General features: G+C 37.9%; 1 protein-coding gene across 30 annotated transcripts in view; it reads left to right on the top strand.

The window, feature by feature from the left end:
* ttn.2 (titin, tandem duplicate 2) overlaps positions 1–21577 on the top strand; it is a 179212-nt gene that overhangs the window by 114968 nt on the left and 42667 nt on the right. For all 30 annotated transcript variants that reach the window (XM_073913090.1, XM_073913081.1, XM_073913089.1 and 27 more), the window contains 39 exons: positions 469–768; positions 876–1193; positions 1277–1573; positions 1672–1971; positions 3683–3997; positions 4114–4262; positions 4343–4493; positions 4592–4873; positions 4974–5276; positions 5371–5676; positions 5777–6058; positions 6167–6466; positions 6591–6893; positions 6984–7292; positions 7400–7681; positions 7821–8120; positions 8291–8584; positions 8689–11643; positions 11743–12078; positions 12158–12442; positions 12529–12828; positions 12912–13214; positions 13291–13566; positions 13653–13949; positions 14034–14336; positions 14436–14735; positions 14826–15113; positions 15213–15515; positions 16540–16842; positions 16955–17260; positions 17355–17642; positions 17724–18014; positions 18099–18386; positions 18681–19268; positions 19474–19578; positions 19674–19871; positions 20083–20379; positions 20473–21060; positions 21188–21490. In XM_073913090.1, coding sequence (XP_073769191.1) covers positions 469–768; positions 876–1193; positions 1277–1573; positions 1672–1971; positions 3683–3997; positions 4114–4262; positions 4343–4493; positions 4592–4873; positions 4974–5276; positions 5371–5676; positions 5777–6058; positions 6167–6466; positions 6591–6893; positions 6984–7292; positions 7400–7681; positions 7821–8120; positions 8291–8584; positions 8689–11643; positions 11743–12078; positions 12158–12442; positions 12529–12828; positions 12912–13214; positions 13291–13566; positions 13653–13949; positions 14034–14336; positions 14436–14735; positions 14826–15113; positions 15213–15515; positions 16540–16842; positions 16955–17260; positions 17355–17642; positions 17724–18014; positions 18099–18386; positions 18681–19268; positions 19474–19578; positions 19674–19871; positions 20083–20379; positions 20473–21060; positions 21188–21490 — 14292 coding nt within the window. The remainder of the gene's footprint in view (positions 1–468; positions 769–875; positions 1194–1276; positions 1574–1671; positions 1972–3682; positions 3998–4113; positions 4263–4342; positions 4494–4591; positions 4874–4973; positions 5277–5370; positions 5677–5776; positions 6059–6166; positions 6467–6590; positions 6894–6983; positions 7293–7399; positions 7682–7820; positions 8121–8290; positions 8585–8688; positions 11644–11742; positions 12079–12157; positions 12443–12528; positions 12829–12911; positions 13215–13290; positions 13567–13652; positions 13950–14033; positions 14337–14435; positions 14736–14825; positions 15114–15212; positions 15516–16539; positions 16843–16954; positions 17261–17354; positions 17643–17723; positions 18015–18098; positions 18387–18680; positions 19269–19473; positions 19579–19673; positions 19872–20082; positions 20380–20472; positions 21061–21187; positions 21491–21577) is intronic.

Genomic DNA, 21577 nt, shown 5'->3' with positions numbered 1-21577 from the left:
ATAAGCTACTATAGCTCAGGAATAATCATTAACCTTTAATTTAATTCATACATTGAAGATACAGTATGCTGTGTTATAATTGATTATATTTTCCAGTTTATTTAACTGAAAACTACTGTTAGATACATGTAAAAACTGAAAAGTGCTGTTTATCTCAGTGATATCTTTTCTATATTGTATTCATTTTGTGTTGTATCTTGCTTGTAAAGTTTTTTTTTTTATATATATTTGACAGTGATGTGATATTAGAGTTCAGAGAGTAATAAATGGCAATTACATATGCCTATTGAACTGCTGAGGTCAAACCGAATGGTTCGGTATTGTTTTGAGTATTGTGGTATACATAATAATTAATACACACACGTTTGTCATTGTGGCATATAACATGGTCTATTTATTTAAACTTTACACAAAACACGATATATGATATGATAAAATATATGATTTAAACTGATAATGTCATTTCAGATGTTCCTGGAGCACCTAAAGAGCTTAAAGTTACTGATGTCACCAGAACCACAATGAGACTCATTTGGAAGTTGCCGGATAACGATGGTGGTGAGAGAATCAAGAGTTACTTTATTGAGAAGAAGGCTGTTAATGGAAAGGCTTGGACGGTTGCCAATGCTACTTGTGCCAGCATGGCCTTTGTCGTGTCCAACCTCCTTGAGGGACAGGACTACTTTTTCCGTGTTCGTGCGGAGAATCGCCTTGGATTTGGACCATTTACAGAGACTACAGAACCTGTTCGGGCTAGGGATCCTATTTGTAAGTTGGTTTACCCAATGTTTTCAACATTTTTACACATGCATTTTTGTTTAATTTTATAATTAAATTTGTTATTAACAATATATATTTTTTCTTTTGAAATAAAGATCCTCCCGATCCTCCAACCAAAGTTAAAATTAACCTTGTTACCAAAAATACTGTTACCCTTACATGGGTGCCTCCCAAGAATGATGGTGGTGCACCAGTAAAGCATTACATTATTGAACGTCTGAGCTGGGACACAAGTGGTCCACAGAAAGAGACTTGGAAACAGTGCAACAAGAGAGATGTTGAAGAGACTACCTTCATCATTGAAGACCTTAAAGAGGGTGGCGAGTATGAGTTCCGTGTTAAAGCTGTAAATGAAGCTGGTGCAAGCAGACCTTCTGTTACCGCTGGACCAATTGTCATTAAGGACCAGACATGTGAGTAAATGGGTCATGTTATTGTTTTGCTATTTTAAAAAAGTTATGTTTTATTTATTTGCTTTTTCTTTGAAACGTTTTAGGTGCTCCAAGTATTGATCTCAGAGAGGCTTTGGAAGGCGCAGAAGGATTTGATGTCAACATTGTTGCCAGGATTCAAGGCTGTCCATTCCCATCTCTTGTCTGGCACAAAGCTCCACAAGACAAGCCTGATGACAAAGTTCCTGTACAGTATGACAAACATGTCAATAAACTTGTCTCTGATGAAAAATGCAGCCTGTTTATCCAGCAGTCAAAGAGAGATGACAGCGCAATGTACACACTCACAGCAACCAACAGCTTGGGCACAGCCACCAAGAGCATTAAGCTCAGCATTTTGGGTAAGTTCTTAATTGTCATGGGTTTCATTTTCCCCTAATTTCTTAATTAATCTATTTCAAAGGTCAAAATAAATAATATTCTGTTTTTCTTTTCTTAGGACGTCCTGGTGTACCTGTAGGACCAATTAAGATTGGGGAAGTTTTTGCTGAAAGGATTGGCCTCTCCTGGAATCCACCAGCAGATGATGGTGGTTCCAAGATCACAAACTATGTTGTTGAAAAGCGTGAGGAAAACAGAAAAACATGGGTCCATGTCTCTAGTGATCCAAAGGAATGCCAGTACATAGTACAAAGGCTAACAGAGGGCCATGAATATGAGTTCCGTGTTATGGCTCAGAATAAATATGGAGTTGGACCACCTTTGTACAGTGAACCCGAGAAAGCACGAAATCTCTTCAGTAAGTTTTATTCACCAAAACCTCTAAATTTGCCTTGTGGACCGTGTGTTTATGCATGTATGATATAAATGGTTCATTGTATACAGTGCGAGGAGACCATTAAGCTTGAAAAATCATACAATAATTGTTTATGGACCAGCTCAGTGGTTAGTACTGCGCTTTGGGTTTTAGAAAAGCGCGTTATAAATAAAATATATTATTATTATTATTATTAATATTATTATTATTATTGCTGTTGCCTCACAGCAAAAAAAGTTACTGGTTTGAATTCAGGCTGGGCCAGATTGCATGTTCTCCCTGTTCGTGTGGGTTTCCTCTAGTTTCCCCCACAGTCCAAAGACATGTGACATAGGTAAATTGGATGGTCTAAATTGTAATTAAAAAGTGTGTGTGTGTGTGAGTGTGAATGAGAGAGTGTATGGGTGTTTCCTAGCGTGGTGCTGGGTTGCGACTGGAATTGTATTGGTTGCGTAAAACATATGGGTTAGTTTCACTATATCAGTTAATTGCACTGTGGCGACACTTGATCATTCAGGTACTAAGCCAAAGGAAAATGAATGAATAATACGTAGTTATATTTTCTTAGTCAACAAGTAATTTTTTTATTAGGGTTGTTTATTAAGTTAATTTAATTTTGCCTCAAAAAATATGGGGAAACGGTTTGAGTTTGAGGGCTGAGAATGTAATTTTGTTTTACAATTGTCAATTGTTTTACATTGTACAGAAATACCATAATTAATATTCAATATTAAGAACTTGACAGTACATAAAATGGCATAGACAAATTATATAATTATGTGTGGGGGAAAACAGCATAGAGCTTTACTAAATTTTTATTATTTGTTAATAAAATAAAAGGATAACATTCACACAAGTTAGAACTTATGAACTTGCTAACAACAAAACACAGAAACCAAAACAAATAAATATATCACAAAGTGTAACTTTGATAGACTACTAGGTCTACAGGTAAAGTCATCTAAAAACAACGTTGGCAAAATCTTAAAGTCTTTCTCTAGCTCTTACATATTTATGTAGGTCAAATATATAAAGGGGCTAGAGGAATATACTGCAAATTGAAAAGACTAAAGAAAATAACGTTGAAAACTGCAAACACAGCCCGAAGAACGAAACTTAAAATGAAACACTGAAAACAAAATAACAACACTCGTTATGGACAATAATACCTGCAACTCGGCCTAAGCATGATCCTGCAAATGAAACATCAAATTAAAAATAAGTTATAGTTTTAATAAGTTGCCAAACAAAACAAAAAAAATCATAAATCATATACGTTAAATAAAATATAGGCTATCAGGACACTGAAATATTGCAAAAATTAATAACTATTAATTATTACTGACTGTCTCTCTTGATCTCATTGTTTCATATTATGAGATGCAACACACATTTGCATATACAGTAAATGCTTGTGAATAAGGCCTTTTTGCAGTGCACACTGGCTGTGCCACTCAATATGTAGTTATTTTTTAACTAAATAAAACTTGGTCAATCAAGCCTGTCCTGGTTGACTATCGACTAGTTGACAATTAGGGGGCAGTCCTAATTAAATGATTTCTGATTTCCAGACTTTGGAAAGTGGAATGAAACCATAACAATGTCAAATTCTGTAATTATGCTTATTAAACACCCTGAGTTCCTTAAAAAAGTATTGTTTTAATCTATTCTGACTTTACTCTTCCCCTAACAGCTGTGCCTGGCCAATGTGAGAAGCCAACTGTAACAGATGTTTCAGCTGAATCAATGACAGTTAACTGGGATGAGCCTGAATATGATGGTGGCTCTCCTGTAACTGGCTACTGGCTAGAGCGCAAGGAAACTACAGGCAAGCGCTGGACAAGAGTGAATCGTGAGCCTATCCGAATTAGGACTCTAGGTGTTTCACATATTGTGACAGGACTCTTGGAGGGAGCGATCTACCAGTTCCGTGTTATTGCAATTAATGCAGCTGGATGTGGCCTACCTAGTTTGCCTTCAGATATTGTTGCATGTAGAGACCCCATAGGTATGTTGTGCTTTATTCAATCACTATAGGAATGCTTTGTTCTCTTTTTGTTGCCTATGTCTTTTTATTAACATTTTATATTGTTAATTAACATTTTTATTAACATTTCCTAACAGCACCTCCAGGTCCTCCAACGCCAAAAGTAACAGACTGTACCAAGTCAACTGTTGATCTTGAATGGATTCCTCCTCTTAATGATGGTGGATCTATGATCACCGGTTATTTTGTAGAGTACAAACAAGAGGGGCAAGAGGAATGGGAGAAGGTATTTCCATAAGTGTGTGTCTGCAATTGTTTGTTTATTTTTTTTTGTAGTTTGTTTCAACTTCATTTTTATTTTTTTAGGTTAAAGACAAGGAAATCAGAGGCACCAAATTTGTTGTTCCTGGACTTAAAGAGCTTGGACTTTATAGATTTAGAGTGAGAGCTGTAAATGCTGCCGGTGTTGGAGAACCTGGTGAAGTTGCTGATGTGATTGAAGTCAAGGACAGGACAAGTAAGCATCAGTTCACATTTTCAATTCCTTTTATCTGCTTCTTTTTAAATTTTTAGCAAATGTTTTCACGTTTTTATTTAATTTATCATCTGTTTTAGTCCCCCCAGAGGTAGACCTGGATGCAACTGTCAAGGAAAAGATAGTTGTTCATGCTGGTGGGGTAATCCGCATCCTAGCTTATGTTTCTGGAAAGCCTGCACCAGAGATTATTTGGAATAGAGATGATGCCGAATTGCCAAAGGAGGCTGCTGTTGAGACAACTTCTATAAGTTCAGCTTTAGTTATCAAAAGTTGCCTGAGACAACACCAAGGCATTTATACATTAACTGCTAAGAATGCAGGTGGAGAAAGGAAAAAAGCAGTCATTGTTGAAGTATTGGGTGAGTGTTTTATTTATCGATAGGCCAATAATATGTTGGCTGATTAATATGTGTATATATCAATAAAATATTTAAAATTGCCTCTTTTATTTATTCACAGATGTTCCTGGTCCTGTTGGTCTACCCTTCTCTGGTGAGAATCTTACCAATGACTCTTGTAAATTGACATGGTACTCCCCTGAAGATGATGGTGGCTCAGCTATCACCAACTATATAATTGAGAAGAGAGAAGCTGACCGCAGAGGCTGGACTTCAGTGACATATACTGTCACAAGACATAATGCTGTTGTCCAGGGTCTCATTGATGGAAAGGGTTACTTCTTCAGAATTGCAGCTGAAAATATAATTGGAATGGGTCCATTCACTGAGACTGCAGCTCCAGTCGTCATCAAGGATCCACTCTGTAAGCCTTTTTTGTTTTGTTTTTGAACAGTTTTTTTTTATTTTATTTCGAAATATCATTACCTTATATCATATCTTATGTTTTTTAACTCAAGCTGTACCCGAGCGCCCTGAGGATGTTGAGGTGACAGCCATCACAAATGATTCAATCAGTGTCGCATGGAGATCTCCAAAATATGATGGAGGGTCAGACATTACAAGCTATGTTCTTGAGGTTCGTCTAATCGGGCAGGACAACTTCAGCCGCATTGCCAAAGAGGACAAACTCATGGATCGTAAATTCACCCATGCTGGTCTTAAAGAGGGTTCTTCTTATGAATTCCGTGTTAGTGCTGTTAATCAAATTGGTCAAGGCAAACCGTCATTCAGCACAAAACCAGTTACATGCAAAAAAGAGTTTGGTAAGTAATTACTTTAAAGCAGAAGTGATTTCATAAAATTAAAGCACATTTTTATTAACTGTGATCGAGATCATATATTGTATACTATAATCTTTACTAGAACCACCAAACCTTGATTTGGAGTTCCGTGACAAGCTTGTTGTTCGTGTTGGGGAAACTTGCATCATTCAAAGCCGATACACAGGCAAACCGGAACCAACTATTAAGTGGTTCAAAAATGATGAAGAGCTTCAGGCAAATGAAGAAATTGCTCTTACCACTGCAAAGAACAGATTGAGCCTGACTATCGAAAAGGCAAAACGTGATCACAGTGGAAAATACATGGTGGTTTTGGAAAACTCTATTGGGACACGCAAGGGAATATGTACTGTCAATGTTGTCGGTAAGTGAAACTATGCGTTTTGTCAAAAACTTTATTTTGTTTTCTAACTAATATTTTTTTCAAACTTAATAACATATCATTATTTATTTTATTTTTCACCTTTTTTAGACCGTCCACAACCTCCAGAAGGCCCTGTTATCTTTGATGAAATCTACAGGAATTATATGGTCATTTCTTGGAATCCTCCACTAGATGATGGTGGAGCTGCTATTTCTAACTACATTGTTGAAAAGAGAGACACCAACAGGGATCTGTGGATGCCTGTTACAGAATCTTGCACAAGGACATCATGCAAAGTTCCAAAACTGATTGAGGGAAGAGAATACATTATTAGAATCTGTGCTCAGAATATTCATGGTATTAGTGATCCATTGCTCTCTGCTGAGACAAAGGCAAAGGATGTTTTCAGTAAGAACATTTTTATTTGTAATGTTATAAAATAGTAAAGAAATTATTTGAACTAGAATCATTTAATTAAAGATAAGAAATGTGACTCATGTTCTCAATTTTTTAACACATTTCTGTCACACAGAGGTTCCAGATGCTCCACAGGCACCTGTAGTAAAAGAAATCTATAAAGATACAGCTCTGATTTCATGGCTTCAACCAGCTGATGGTGGCAAACCAATCACAAACTACATTGTAGAAAAGAAGGAAACCAAGGCCAACATGTGGGCTAGAGCTGGAAAAGATCGCATTTTCCCCAACACAGAATACTGGGTTCCTGATCTTCTCAAGGGTTGCGAATATGAATTCCGTGTCATGGCAGAGAATGTGATTGGCATTGGGGACCCCAGTCCATCTTCAAAGCCAATCTATGCTAAAGATCCTATAGGTATGTGTTTAATGAGGATTCTCATTGAAGAATAACAATTTCTGCTAAGTTAAAATATTAATCCTCTTTTTTTCTCTTTTCATGTCACAGTGATTCCAAGCCCACCTGTACTTCCAGTTGCAATTGATAAGACAAAAGAGTCTGTTACTCTTTCTTGGCAGCCTCCAAAAGACTGTGGCAGAGGCAAAATCTTTGGTTATCTGCTAGAGTATCAGAAAGCTGGTGATGAGGAATGGCTTCAAGTTAATCAGACACCTGACTCCTGCCCGAGCACTACATTTAAGGTTATCAACCTTGAGGATGGTGCACTTTATAGATTTAGAGTGAAGGCAGTGAATGCTGCTGGTGAATCAGAGCCTGCATATGTTCCAGAGCCTGTTCGAGCACAAGACAGATTTGGTACTTTGTGTACTCATATATCTATCGTTATAATTATTTATGCATGCTTTTGCAATTAACCAAGAATGTGTAAAATGTAACAATATTTTTTGTACATTTGACCATAGAGCCCCCAGAACTTCAACTGGATTTGGGCATGCCTCGTGAGTTGAAAGCAATGGCTGGAACCCATATTAATATCATGGCTGGAATCAAAGGGATGCCTTTCCCTAAAGTCACCTGGAAGAAAAATGAGGCGGATGTTCCCACAAGAGCAGAGATTGAGACATCTGGAACTACAACTAAACTAGAGATGCGCTATTGCAACCGTACTGATTGTGGAGATTACACACTTACTGTTGAAAATCCAGCTGGGTCAAAGATAGCCACATGCACTGTTCTTGTACTTGGTATGAATATCTCAAGGACTTTGAGCAATGAGACATTGTTGTGTTTTAAACCATTAATAACAAATAACATAAAAAATATGAATATGCCATTCTTTTTAAGCCAGTATTAAGTTGGTGGTACCTTTGTTTATTTTTATAGACAAGCCTGGACCAGTTCAGCACCTCAGAGTATCTGATGTCAGAAGTGATTCTGCCCAACTGTCTTGGAAAGATCCAGAAGACAATGGTGGTGCACGCATCACCAATTTTGTTGTTGAGAAAAAGGATGCAGCATCTCCTCAATGGGTGCCAATCTGCTCATCATCTAAAAAACGTAGCATGATGGCTAAACATTTGATTGAAGGAACGTCGTACATGTTCCGCGTGGCAGCTGAAAATCAGTTTGGAAGGAGTGAATATGTCGAGACAACAAAAGCTATCAAAGCAATGAATCCACTGTGTATGTATGGTCTATTAAAAATTATATATATATATATATATATATATATATATATATATATATATATATATATATATATATATATATATATTTGATAATGTTTAATTTATAAAAAGGATCATAATAAAAAAAACTAATAATAATATTTATTATTCACTTACAAATTTCAGTCCCACCTGGTCCACCAAAAGACCTTCATCATGTAGATGCTGACAAGACTGAGGTGTGGCTTCAGTGGAACTGGCCTGATCGCACAGGAGGAAGTGACATCACAGGGTTCTTGGTTGAGTATCAGGAAGAAGGTGAAAAGGATTGGATAGTTTTTAAGACTGTCAGCATTCCTGAGTGCCATGTGACAGGACTGGAAGAGGGAAAGACCTACAGGTTCCGTGTTAAGACGGAAAATGCAATTGGTCTAAGTAGACCAGACACCACTGTGCCAGTTCTTTGTCAGGAAAAACTAGGTGACATTCACATTTTAACATCTAATATGTTTATTTAAAGGAAATATGATTATGATTTGTATGTGTTAAACCTTTTTTTTATTGTCTGTTTTAATTCTTTTTAGTACCGCCCATTGTTGAGGTGGATGTTAAGTTGATTGAGGGAATCATTGTGAAAGCTGGAAGCACAATTAGATTGCCTGCTTTAATGAGAGGCCTTCCTGTTCCCACTGCTAAATGGGTCATTGATGGAGAGGAAATCAAGAGTGAAGGCAATACCAAAATTGACACTGACAACTTCTCCACTGTTTTGAGCATTGCAGACTGCACAAGAAATCACACTGGAATATATATACTCACAGTATCTAACTCTGCAGGAAGTAAAACTGTTTCTCTGAACGTCACTGTGCTTGACGTACCAGCTGCACCTATAGGCCCTGTTAATATTCTTGAGGTAACTCCTGACTCCATGGTTATTGACTGGCGCCCTCCCAAAGATGATGGTGGAAGTCCTGTCATGAATTATATTGTTGAGAAGAGGGAATCAAATAAGGAAACTTGGGGAGGAGTAAGTTCTGGCAGCACTTCTACAAGGCTGAAGATTTCTCGTCTGCAGCAGGGAGTTGAATATGTTGTGAGAATTCGTGCTGAAAATAAAATGGGAATTGGTGCAGCTCTTGAAAGTGCACCAACTGTAGCTCGGCACCAGTTTGAGGCCCCTGGCCATCCTGGAAAACCTGTAGCTTCTGATTTGTCTGAAGATGCGCTTACACTTGGATGGACAATGCCTCTGTTTGATGGTGGCAGTCCAATCAGTGGTTACATTATTGAGCGAAGACATAAAGGTGGCAAATGGATTAGAGTGAATAAAACTCCTTGCAAAGAACTTAGATATAGAGTGCTTGGTCTTTTTGAAGGTAATGAATATGAGTTCAGAGTATTTGCTGAAAATATTGCTGGCTTTAGTGGACCTTCACCTGTCTCAGATCCTGCCAAACCTTGCAGACCAATAACTGTTCCAGGACCTCCAGTTAACCCTAAGGTAAAAGACTACAGCTGCACATATGCTGACTTAGTCTGGATCAAACCCACAAAAGATGGAGGCAGTCCAGTCTTGGGATATATTGTTGAATGCCAGAAAGGAGGTGCTGAGTGGGAGAAAGTCAATAAGGATGATCTGATTAAACAGTGTGCTTATAGGGTGAAAGGACTGACTGAAGACACTGAGTACAGGTTCCGTGTTAAAGCTGTGAACATGATTGGAGAAGGTGAGACCAGAGAAATCCCAGAGTCCGTTATTGCTAAGGATATCATCATTCCTCCGGAAATTGAGATGGATGCCACATGCCATGAACGTGTGACTGTTCGTGTTGGTCATAACATTAATGTTGTAGGATATGTAAAAGCAAGACCTGATCCAGAAATCACTTGGAGCAAAGGTGAAAGCATTTTGGAAAGGGACAAGCGCACCATGCTTACAAACAACTTCCCAGTCGTGCAAATGCGTATCAAGGAAGCAACCAGAGCAGACCATGGAAAGTATGTACTAAAGGCTGTTAATGAAGCTGGAGAGGCCTCAGCAACTATTACAGTAAATGTTCTGGATAGACCTGGTCACTGCCAGAATCTAAAGATGACATATGTAACTAAGAATTCTTGCATGGTGTCCTGGGATGCTCCTGAGGATAATGGAGGTAGTGAGATAACAAATTACATTGTGGAATGCCGAGAGCCAAGTATACGAACCTGGGCAATGATCTCATCTGACTGCACAAATCGCATGGTAAAAGCCAAGCTCATGGAAAACCATGAATATTTATTCCGTGTGTCTGCTGAGAACAAGTGCGGTCCAGGACCAGCTACAGAAACCAAAACTCCTATCCTTGCAATTGACCCACTTCAGAAGCCAGGCGAGCCAGAGAATTTCCATGTCGGTGATATTGGTAAAAACTTTGTTTTCCTTAAATGGAGAAAACCAGATTATGATGGTGGCAGTCCTAACCTTGGCTACTATCTGGAGAGAAAAGCAAAAGACGCTGAAGCATGGGAGAAGTTACATGAAGGAGTTCTGAAAGAGACATTCTTCATGGTAGACAAATGTGTTGAGAACCACATCTATCAATTTAGAGTCCAGTCAACCAATGATGGAGGAGAAAGTGCATGGGTTAGCACTTCTGATATTGTCGTCAAAGAAGAAATTCAGAAACCAGTTCTTGACATGAAATTTGTTGGCACTATTGTGGTCAAAGCAGGTGAATCAGTTAGACTTGAAGCTGGACTTAGAGGAAAACCACAGCCCACGGTTACTTGGGTGAAGGACAAGGCTACGGGTGATAATCCAAGGATCAGCATTGACACCGGACATGATTACTCCAAATTCCTTCTGACTAAAACCAAGCGTAGTGACACTGGAAAATATGTAGTTACTGCTACAAACCCAGCTGGTTCATTCACAGCATATGCCAACGTTACAGTGCTAGATATACCAGGACCTGTCAGAGATATGAAAATTTCTGGCATTTCCACAGACAAGTGCAGAGTTGCATGGGATCCTCCAGAGGATGATGGTGGTTGTGAAGTGGACAGCTATATAATAGAAAAATGTGAGACCAGAAGAATGGTTTGGTCCACTTACTCTGCATCTCTCGTCACAAACTACTGTAATGTAACACGCCTTGTTGAAGGAAATGAGTACATATTCAGGGTCAGAGCAGAAAACAAGATGGGAACTGGGCCACCAATGGAGAGCAGGCCTATTATTGCTAAGACACAATACAACAGGCCTGGTCCACCTGATGCACCTGAGGTAACCAAAATTGGTAAGGATGAGATGACAGTGGTATGGGCTCCACCTGAAAATGATGGTGGAAAGTCTATTACTGGTTACATTCTGGAAAGAAAAGAAAAACGTGCCGTTCGCTGGGTCCCAGTCACAAAGAGCCCTATTTCTGAGAGACGTATGAAGGTTACTAATCTGATCCCTAACCACGATTATCAGTTCCGTGTCAAAGCTGAAAATGAAGTTGGATTGGGAGAACCAAGCAAAGCATCTAGACCCATCACTGCAAAAGATCCAATTGGTATGTGTAGGTTGGGTTATATATATGTATGTATTTTGTTTTATTAGATAATAATTTTATTGTGTTTTAAACTAAAACAACATTTTGTTTCATTTTTAGAGCCTCCTGGCCCTCCTGGTAGCCTTAAAGTAGTTGACAGCACAAAGACATCGATTACACTTAGCTGGGCAAAGCCTGTGTATGATGGTGGAGCTCCAGTTATTGGATATTTGGTTGAAATGAGGGATAAGGTGGAAATGGAAGGTGAACAAGTACGTGATCCAGAGGAAGGCTGGAAGAAATGCAATACTTCTGGACAGCTTGTCTTAACTGAATACACAATCAGTAACTTGGATGAGAGACAGGAATATGAATTCCGTGTGTCTGCTCAAAACCAAGTTGGTATGGGCCGTCCTGCAAATGTCAAGGATGCTGTATCTCCAAAGGAGGTCCATGGTAAGTTTTGACAAGAGTCACATGTATGACTGCCCTTGAAGTTCAGTACATATATTCTTTTTTTCTTCTTTTACAACAGAACATCCAGAGATTGATCTTGATGCCAGTCTAAGAAAGGGTCTTAGTGTCAGAGCAGGATGTCCTATCAGACTTTTTGCTACAATAAGAGGAAGGCCAGCACCTAAAGTTACTTGGAAGCGCATTGGTGTTGACAATGTCATAAGGAGGGGTCACGTGGATCAGATTGATACAATGACCTTCCTCGTCATTCCCGAATCCTCACGAGAAGACTCTGGCAAATACTCTTTGACTCTTTCAAATCCCTCTGGAGAGAAGGCTGTGTTTGTCCGTGTCAAAGTCTTAGGTAATCTTCAAATTAAAATGCATTTTACAATTAAGATAGACATTGTGTGTATCTTCTACAAAGTTGTTTCTGAAATTAATCAACAGATACTCCTGGACCTGTTGGTGGACTGGACGCAACTGATATCACAAAGACATCCTGCCAGCTTGCATGGTTGCCTCCAGAAAATGATGGTGGTAGTCCAATCCTAAACTATATTGTTGAGAAGCGTGAAGTTGACAGGAAAACATGGACAAATTGCACAAACGATTTGAAGAAGACAAGTTTCAAAATCACAAATCTGACTCCAGGAATAGAGTACTACTTCCGAGTCATGGCAGTTAACAAGTATGGTATTGGGTTACCTCAAGACTCACCGAAATCATACTTGGCTACAGATCCTAAGAGTAAGTCCACCACAGTATTGTAATATATTGCATTGGATTATAATACTTTCAGTAAATAATGCATATATTTCTACTCTTCAAAGGTGAGCCTGATCCTCCAAAGAAGATGGATGTATTAGAAATTACTAAAAACAGCGCAACCCTTGGGTGGTTGAAACCACTCAGAGATGGTGGATCAAAAATTAATGGCTACATTGTTGAATACCAGCAGGATGGCCAACCTGAAGACAAGTGGACATCATACTCTGTTGTGAAAGACTTAACAATTGTTGTTGCTGGACTGAAAGAAAACACTAAATACAGGTTCAGGGTTGCAGCAAGAAATGCAATAGGATGCAGTTTGGCAAGAGAAGCTGAAGGCATATTTGAGGTCAAGGAACAGCTAAGTATGTATATATTTTTTTCATAAAATTTCAGTTCATGCTGTGAATTCCACTCTAAATCCTTTTTTTTTTTTTGTAGTGGCTCCAAAGATTATCGTGTCTGATGTGGTTACTGCAAGAGCAGGATCAAAACTTATTGTTGATGCTCTTGTGTCTGGAAAACCTGCACCAGTAACAAAATGGAAAAGAGGAAGTGATGACATAGTTACTTCTGATCGTGTCGTCATACAAAAGACACCAACCACAAGTTTACTCATGGTCAAAGATGTCACAAGGAAGGATAGTGGTTATTACAGTTTGTCTGCTGAAAACAGCACAGCTAAGGTCAACCAGATCATCAGAATAATCATTATGGGTGAGTTTGTTAAATATATTACCATACATCACATGCATGATTATTTTATATTGTAATGCTAAATAAAACATTTTATCTCTTTTTAGACATTCCTGGTCCCCCACAGGGTCCTCTACAAATTCTTGAGGTGGATGTAGATGCCTGCACACTTGCATGGGATACACCTGCTGAAGATGGTGGCAGCAACATTACAAACTACATTGTTGAGAAGTGTGATGTGACCAGAGGTGATTGGGTCACAGCTGTATCTTGCACCAAGACCAGCTGCAGAGTTGGGAAGCTCACATGTGGCAAGGAGTATGGGTTCCGTGTCCGTGCTGAAAACCGTTTTGGCATTTCAGAACCAATTTACTCAGAGAAAATGATTGCAAGACATCCATTTGGTAAGTATTATAAATTAACATGGTTGATCTGTCAAGCAAAATAATTAGGCTTATGTTATACTAATACAAATGTTATGATTTCAGATCCACCCAGTGAACCATTGAACTGTTGTGTTAACAAAGTCAGCAAGGAGTTTGTTGTGTTGTCATGGGAGAAACCTGTAAATGATGGTGGCAGTGCCCTCACTGGATACTTCATAGAACGTAAAGAAAGAAATAGCCTCCTGTGGGTCAGGACAAATGAAGTTCTTGTTCGGTCAACTGAATACACATGCTCTGGTCTCATTGAGGGTCTGGAGTACACATTCAGAGTGTCTGCTGTCAACAAGGCAGGACAAGGAAAACCAAGCAAGCAGACAGATTTTATCACTGCAAGAAGTCCAGTTGGTATGTGTTCTGGGAGGAAACAAAGTACTGCTGTCACTTATAATGGAAGTTAAAATAAAATCAAACATTAAAAATTACATTATTATAATGTTTTTTCAGATCCACCTGGAAAACCGGAAATTATTGATGTGACCAAAAGTTCTGTCTCCCTTGTCTGGAGCCGTCCAAAACATGATGGTGGAAGCAAACTCATTGGTTATTATGTTGAATTTCTCAAGCTTAAAGAAGACAAATGGGTGCGTGTCAACTCAAACAGCCAAAATGTACCAAAGGAAGAATACATTGTTCCTGGACTTGAGGAGGGAGCCCAGTACAAGTTCAGAATAATTGCAAAGACAGCAATTAATGTTAGTGTGCCATCAGAGGAATCTGATGTTATCCCAATTATTGCAGAGCATGGTAAGTCTAATGATCCAATGTCAATAAAATTATTTCCTACTAGGTGGATTTTAAATCTTATTTAATGTTTCTCTTTTGGGTTTTTTTCAGTTCCACCCAGAGTGGAGATTAGTCTTGAAATGAAAAACTTAATTGTTGTCAAAGCTGGAGCAAATGTCTGCCTGGAGGCTGAGGTTTATGGCAAACCAATGCCAAAGGTTGTTTGGAAAAAAGATGGTGCTCCACTGAAATTGGCTGAAGGTATGAAAATGACTCAAAAGGTGCATCACCTCTCCCTGGAACTTTTCTCTGTTACAAGAAAGGAGTCTGGAGAGTACACAATTACTGCTGAGAACCCAAGTGGATCAAAGTCTGCCAACATAAAATTAAAGGTTCTGGGTAAGTAAATATGCCAAAAACAAGACTTATCATGGCTTGTATTTAAAACATTTTACAAAGTGTATTTGTTTTGTGAAAAATTCATGATTTGTTTTGCAGACAAACCTGGACCCCCAGCATCAGTGAGGATAAGCCATGTGTTTGCTGACAGAGTGAAACTTAGGTGGGAGCCACCTCTTGCGGATGGTGGTTCTGAAATCACAAATTACATCGTTGACAAACGTGAAACAAGCAGAGCAAACTGGGCACAAGTTACTGCTAATATTAATGGTCAGATAACTGACTGTTCTGTGGAGAAATTGATTGAAGGCCATGAATATGAGTTTCGCATCAGTGCTGAGAACAAGTATGGTGTTGGAGACCCAATTGTGACTAGCTCTGTGATGGCCAAGAATCCATTTGGTAACCTTTTTCTTCATTCTTTTGCATTTATGTATCATAGCAGTACTGATATTCTTTATTTTTAAATCAACAATATAGAATTTAAAAAATATTGATTTATTTATTTGAATTTTCTTTCCTAATGCCAGTGCTTAGTGAAATAACAGAAGAAACCAGAATTCCTAAATTAAGGCTAAAGCTTGCTTTGCTAGATAAAAACACTGTTCTAGCATGTAATGACCAATAGTTTAATTGTTAATATTCTTTTTATATATATATATATATATATATATATATATATATATATATATATATATATATATATATATATATATATATATATATAATAAAGTGTTGCCCTTCACTGATTTCCTTTTTGTTTTTGCTTATTATATTTCAGATCATCAAACAAATGTAAATATTAGTCAAAGATAACACAAGTTAACACATCATGCAATTTTAAAATGCAGGTTTTTATTATTAAGGGAAAACAAAATACAAAACTACTAGCCATGTGTAAAAAGGTGTTTGCTTGCAAAAGGTGCAAGGTGAAAAGATGTTTGTTTGCATTGAGATACTGTGTCATGACCCTAAAAATATGGTTCATGCTCAAAAACCCTCCAATAGGGCTGAATTACAACACTTCTGCAAAAATGACTGGTCCAAAATTCCTCCATAACACCGTTATAGACTCATTGCAAGTTATTGAAAACACTTGATTGTAGTTTAAAAGTAAAAAAAAATTCAAGCAGGGCTATGTAGTTTTGTATTTAGTTTTCCCTTAATAAACTTACTTCTAAATAAATAAGACTTTATTTCAAAACTGCATAATGTGTTTACTTGTGTTATCTTACTAATATGTAAACTGGTTTGATGATCTTTGATAATTTGATGATGATTAAAGTCAAAAACATGCAAAAGAAAATAAGAAATCAGTAAGGGGATAATTACTTTTTTACACCATTGTATATATCAATGTATAATATTTTTAAATCCATGTATATCAATTGTTATTAAAAACTCTGCCCTGTATCTTACAATTTAGATGTCCCAGGACCATGTGAACCTCCAGTTATCACCAATGTCACCAGAGATCACATGACTGTTACTTGGAAAGCTCCTGCTAATGATGGCAAAGCCACTATTCTTGGATACATGGTTGAGAAGCGTGAAACTCAAGACCTCAATTGGGTTAAAGTGAATAGAAGACCAGTTATTGACAGAACAATTAAAGCCGGAGGCCTCACTGAGGGAACAGAGTATGAATTCAGAGTCATTGCACTAAATAAAGCTGGTCTTGGTAAACCAAGTGATCCATCATCTGGTGTTCTTGCTTTAGACCCAGTGTGTAAGTACTAACATTACTCCATTAATTATTATTAACAACCTGTTTGACAAAAAATAATGGCGTTTTACAGTTTGTGCATTGTAATCCATGCATTTCTGTGCTTTCATCATAGATCCTCCTGGACCACCTGCTTTTCCAAAGGTTGTTGACTCTACACACAGTTCAATCAGTTTGTCCTGGACCAAGCCCGCATATGACGGTGGATGTGAAATTCTGGGCTACCTTGTTGAATTCAAGCGAGCAGATGCAGAAGAATGGATGAAGTGCAATGTGCCAAAGAATCTCCAGGCAACAAAATTTAATGTTACTGGTCTAATAGATAATACTGAGTACCAGTTCCGTGTTAGTGCCGTAAACAAGATAGGATTTGGTGAGCCAAGTGAAGTTCCTGAAAAACATTTGGCAAAGGATATCTTACGTAAGTAAATCTAACAACTGATTTTTTTTATTTTTATTAAAAGGAGTACAATGTAGATTACACTTACATTATTTTAATGTTAATTTTCTTTTAGTTGCCCCTGAGGCTGAACTTGATGCTGATCTCAGAAAAGCACTTGTTTTACGTGCTGGAGTAACAATGAGAATTTACGTGCCTCTAAGAGGGCGTCCTGCTCCAAAGGCAACATGGACTAAGGTCAATGCAAATTTGAAAGAGAGGCAAGGTCTTATGATTAAGACAACTGAATGGGATACCTTCCTTTATTGTGAGGATATCAACAGATATGATGCTGGCAAATATGTTCTAACTTTAGAAAACAGTAGTGGTACCAAGTCATACACCATTGTTGTCAAAGTACTAGGTAAGACTCTCTTCTCTTAAAAAACATGCCATTTGAGTTTTAATCTTTGCTGTACCTAACTGTATTCAATAATGTGCACAGACACACCTGGACCTCCAGTCAATCTGATTGTTAAGGAGACCTCAAAGGACCATGTATCCATTACTTGGGATGCTCCATTAATTGATGGTGGAAGTCCAGTGAAGAGCTATGTGGTTGAAAAACGTCTGGCTGAGAGAAAGGCATGGACTTGTGTTGCTCCTGAGTGTCCCAAGACATCTTTTAGGATTACTAATCTTGAAGCTGGTCAAGCTTACTGCTTCAGAGTCCTTGCTGAAAATATATATGGAATTGGGGAAGGTTGTGAGACAGCTGGGCCAGTCAAAGCCTCAGGTGGGACTTCTTTAATAATGTTATAATTTAGCTAAACGTTTAAATATGCATATAGCCATATTCTAACTTTGATGTCTATTGCAGAACAACCTGGACCAGTTGCAGAATTTAAATCAATGGAGATCACCAAGAATTCCTGCACTCTTGGCTGGAAGAAACCAATTAGTGATGGTGGAAGCCATGTTGTTGCATATGCTTTAGAGATCTGTGAAGGGGAGGACAAATGGAAGTTGCTAATGAAGTCTAAGGTCACACAGTACACAATTGGTGATCTAGTAGAAGGAAAGGAGTACAGCTTCAGGGTCAAGGCCATTAATGAATCAGCTGAAGGACCCCCGACTGAGCTCACTATCTTGGCTAAAGATCAAATAGGTATTCATATAGTCTCCCGCAGATGTTTTCAAAATGCTTTTCATTTTCTGATTCACTTACATTTTTATCATCACTTTAACATGTCATTGTAAGCAATTCTATATTCAATGATTACATTTATATAACATGATATTAAGCATTCCATTCCAAGTTTCCATGAATTGTTTCTACAATAACTCTATGCTCTGTTTACCTTGATAATACCTGGTCTACCCAATAGTTGCATTTGTGTCCTAGTGGTTATACATCATATGGAAGTACAGTAAAAAGTCTATTTTTCTTATCTTTTTACAGTCCCTCCAAACTGTGACCTTAAAGGCTTGCCAGATTCTAGCTATGTGGCAAAAGAGGGGACCACTGTTCGTCTTAATATCCCTATTACTGGAATCCCAGCTCCAGCAGTCATATGGAAAAAGGGTGATGTTACTTTATCAGACAGTGGAAGAATCTCAGTTGAATCAACCACAACAAACACAGTCTTGCTGATTCGGGATTGCCATAGAGGAGATGCTGGCAAGTTTACTATCATTTTAAGAAATAGTGCTGGAACTAAAGAAGCAGCCATTGACATTAAAGTGGTTGGAAAGCCTGGAATCTGCTCTGGGCCAATCAAATTTGATGAAATCACAGCCGAAGCAATTACTGTAGAATGGGGTCCACCCAAAGATGATGGTGGATCAGAAGTTACCAACTACTTTTTGGAGAAAAGACATTCTACTGCTAACAAGTGGGTCACAGTTGCCTCTGCAATTCAGAAGAACTCTATGAGAGTTACCAGACTTCATGATGGAACAGAATACATCTTCAGAGTTTGTGCTGAAAATAAATATGGAATTGGAGAGTTTCTCAGATCTGATCCAGTGCTTGCTAAACATCCATTCAGTAAGTTTTTACTAGTAACTTGTATTTGTATTATTGCATTGTATTATATTAAATATACATTTATTTTATGAAATAAAACAGTCCAGGGGAATAAATATGCTGGAAAAAAAATAAATCTTGGATTGAAATAAATATGCTAAAAATATGGTTAAAAGTACTTCTTTACATTTTTTCACATTAAATCTGCTCTTTTCTCCATTACAAGATGCACCGGGGGCTCCAGCACCACCTGTAGTTGTGAGCATACGTCACGAGTGTGCTATGTTAACATGGTCTGATCCAAATGATACTGGAGGCTCACCCATCACAGGTTAAACATTTCTACCACCATTAATTATAATGATTGTTTCTGTTGGATCACATCAAAAATATATATATTTTTTATCTGTTAAAAAATGCTCACAGGATATTACGTGGAATTCAAAGATAGAAATAGCTTGATGTGGAAAAGAGCCAGCAAAACCCAGTTGAGAGTGAAGGAATGCAGAGTGACTGGCTTGGTTGAAGGCCTTGAATATGAATTTAGGGTCATAGCTATAAATGTGGCTGGACTTGGAAAACCAAGCCGAACAACTGAATCACTTGTTGCTCTTGATCCAATTGGTGAGTCTAAATGTACTTTTTGTCATTTTGATATATATATTATATATATATATATATATATATATATATATATATATATATATATATATATATATATATATATATATATATATATATATGTATGTGTGTGTGTGTATATATACATACATATACAAGAAGGAGATAACGATTTTAGAGATAACAAATCATTATTGTTATTATTATTTTGTAGATCCACCTGGCAAACCTGATGTGATCAATGTCACAAGGAACAGTGTGACACTTATGTGGACTGCACCAAAGTATGACGGTGGCCACAAACTTACTGGCTACATGGTAGAGAAATTAGAGCACCCTGGAAAGACATGGATGAAGGCCAACCATGTGAATGTCCAAAGCTGTGCCTACACTGTTACAGATCTACAGGAGGGATGCACTTGTGAATTCAGAATCAGGGCTAAAAATGCAGCTGGAGCTATCAGTGCTCCCTCAGAGACAACTGAGCCTCTTGTTTGCAAAGATGAATATGGTAAGCTTTAAAGCTTTGGTGTCAAGTTTTTGTGAACTTTTTTGTTTTTGGCAAACATTGTCAAGGTTTATATCGCAACCTTTTTTTCTACAGAACCACCAACAATCACAATTGACCCAGAAATGAAGGATGGAGTGACTGTGAAAGCTGGTGGAACAATTGTCATCACAGCATCTAGTATTCTAGGAAAACCTCCTCCCACTGCTGTGTGGTCTAAGGCTGGAAGAGAATTCAAGTCCTCAGATATTGTCCAAATTAGTAGCACTCCGACATCTTCAACTTTGTCGATCAAATATGCCAGCCGAAAGAATACTGGAGAGTACACAATTACAGCAAGCAATCCATTTGGTATCAAAGACGAAAAAGTTAAAGTGAAAGTTCTGGATGTTCCAGGACCTCCAGGTCCTATTGAAGCCAGCAGTGTCTCAGCTGAAAAATGCACATTGACATGGTTGCCACCTGAAGAAGATGGTGGTTGCAGTATAAAATCATATATCTTAGAAAAGAGAGAAACCAGCCGCCTTCTCTGGACAAAGCTTGCTGAAAATGTTATGGATTGCCGCTATGTTGCCAGCAAGCTGATAAAGGGAAATGAATACATATTCCGTGTTTCAGCTGTCAATCAGTATGGCACTGGCGATGTGACACAGTCTGGACCAGTCAAAATGGTTGATAGCTTTGGTGAGGTTATCTTTATATTTTATTATATTAATTTACTTTCAAGCAGTTTTTATTGTGAAATCTAACACACAAATGTGAAAATATATTATTATTATTATTATTTCTAACTTTTTAACATTCTTTGCAGGACCCCCAGGGCCGCCATCAAAACCAGAAATTGATAATGTCAGCAAAAATGCTGTAACAATTTCCTGGAAAAGACCAACTGTAGATGGAGGAAGTGACATTAGAGGCTATATTGTTGAGAGAAAAGAGAGAAGAGGAATGAGATGGGTCAGAGCTTCAAAGAAGACTGTTTCTGATCTACGTTTTAAGGTCTCAGGCTTGTCAGAGGAAATTGAATATGAATTCAGAGTGACTGCAGAGAATAAAGCTGGTTTTGGTGAACCCAGTGAGCCATCACAACCTGTAATGACAAAGGATATTGCATGTAAGATGATCATTGCCAACATTTCCAGATAGTAATTCACACACATTTTTGTTTGAAAATTTTTAGCTACTCATTATTTTCTGTTAC

This window comes from Danio rerio, chromosome 9 (assembly GCF_049306965.1).
Source record: "Danio rerio strain Tuebingen ecotype United States chromosome 9, GRCz12tu, whole genome shotgun sequence".
Lineage (NCBI taxonomy): Eukaryota > Metazoa > Chordata > Actinopteri > Cypriniformes > Danionidae > Danio > Danio rerio.
The sequence above is the reverse complement of the archived record's forward strand: the minus strand, read 5'-3'. Positions and strand labels throughout refer to the sequence as shown.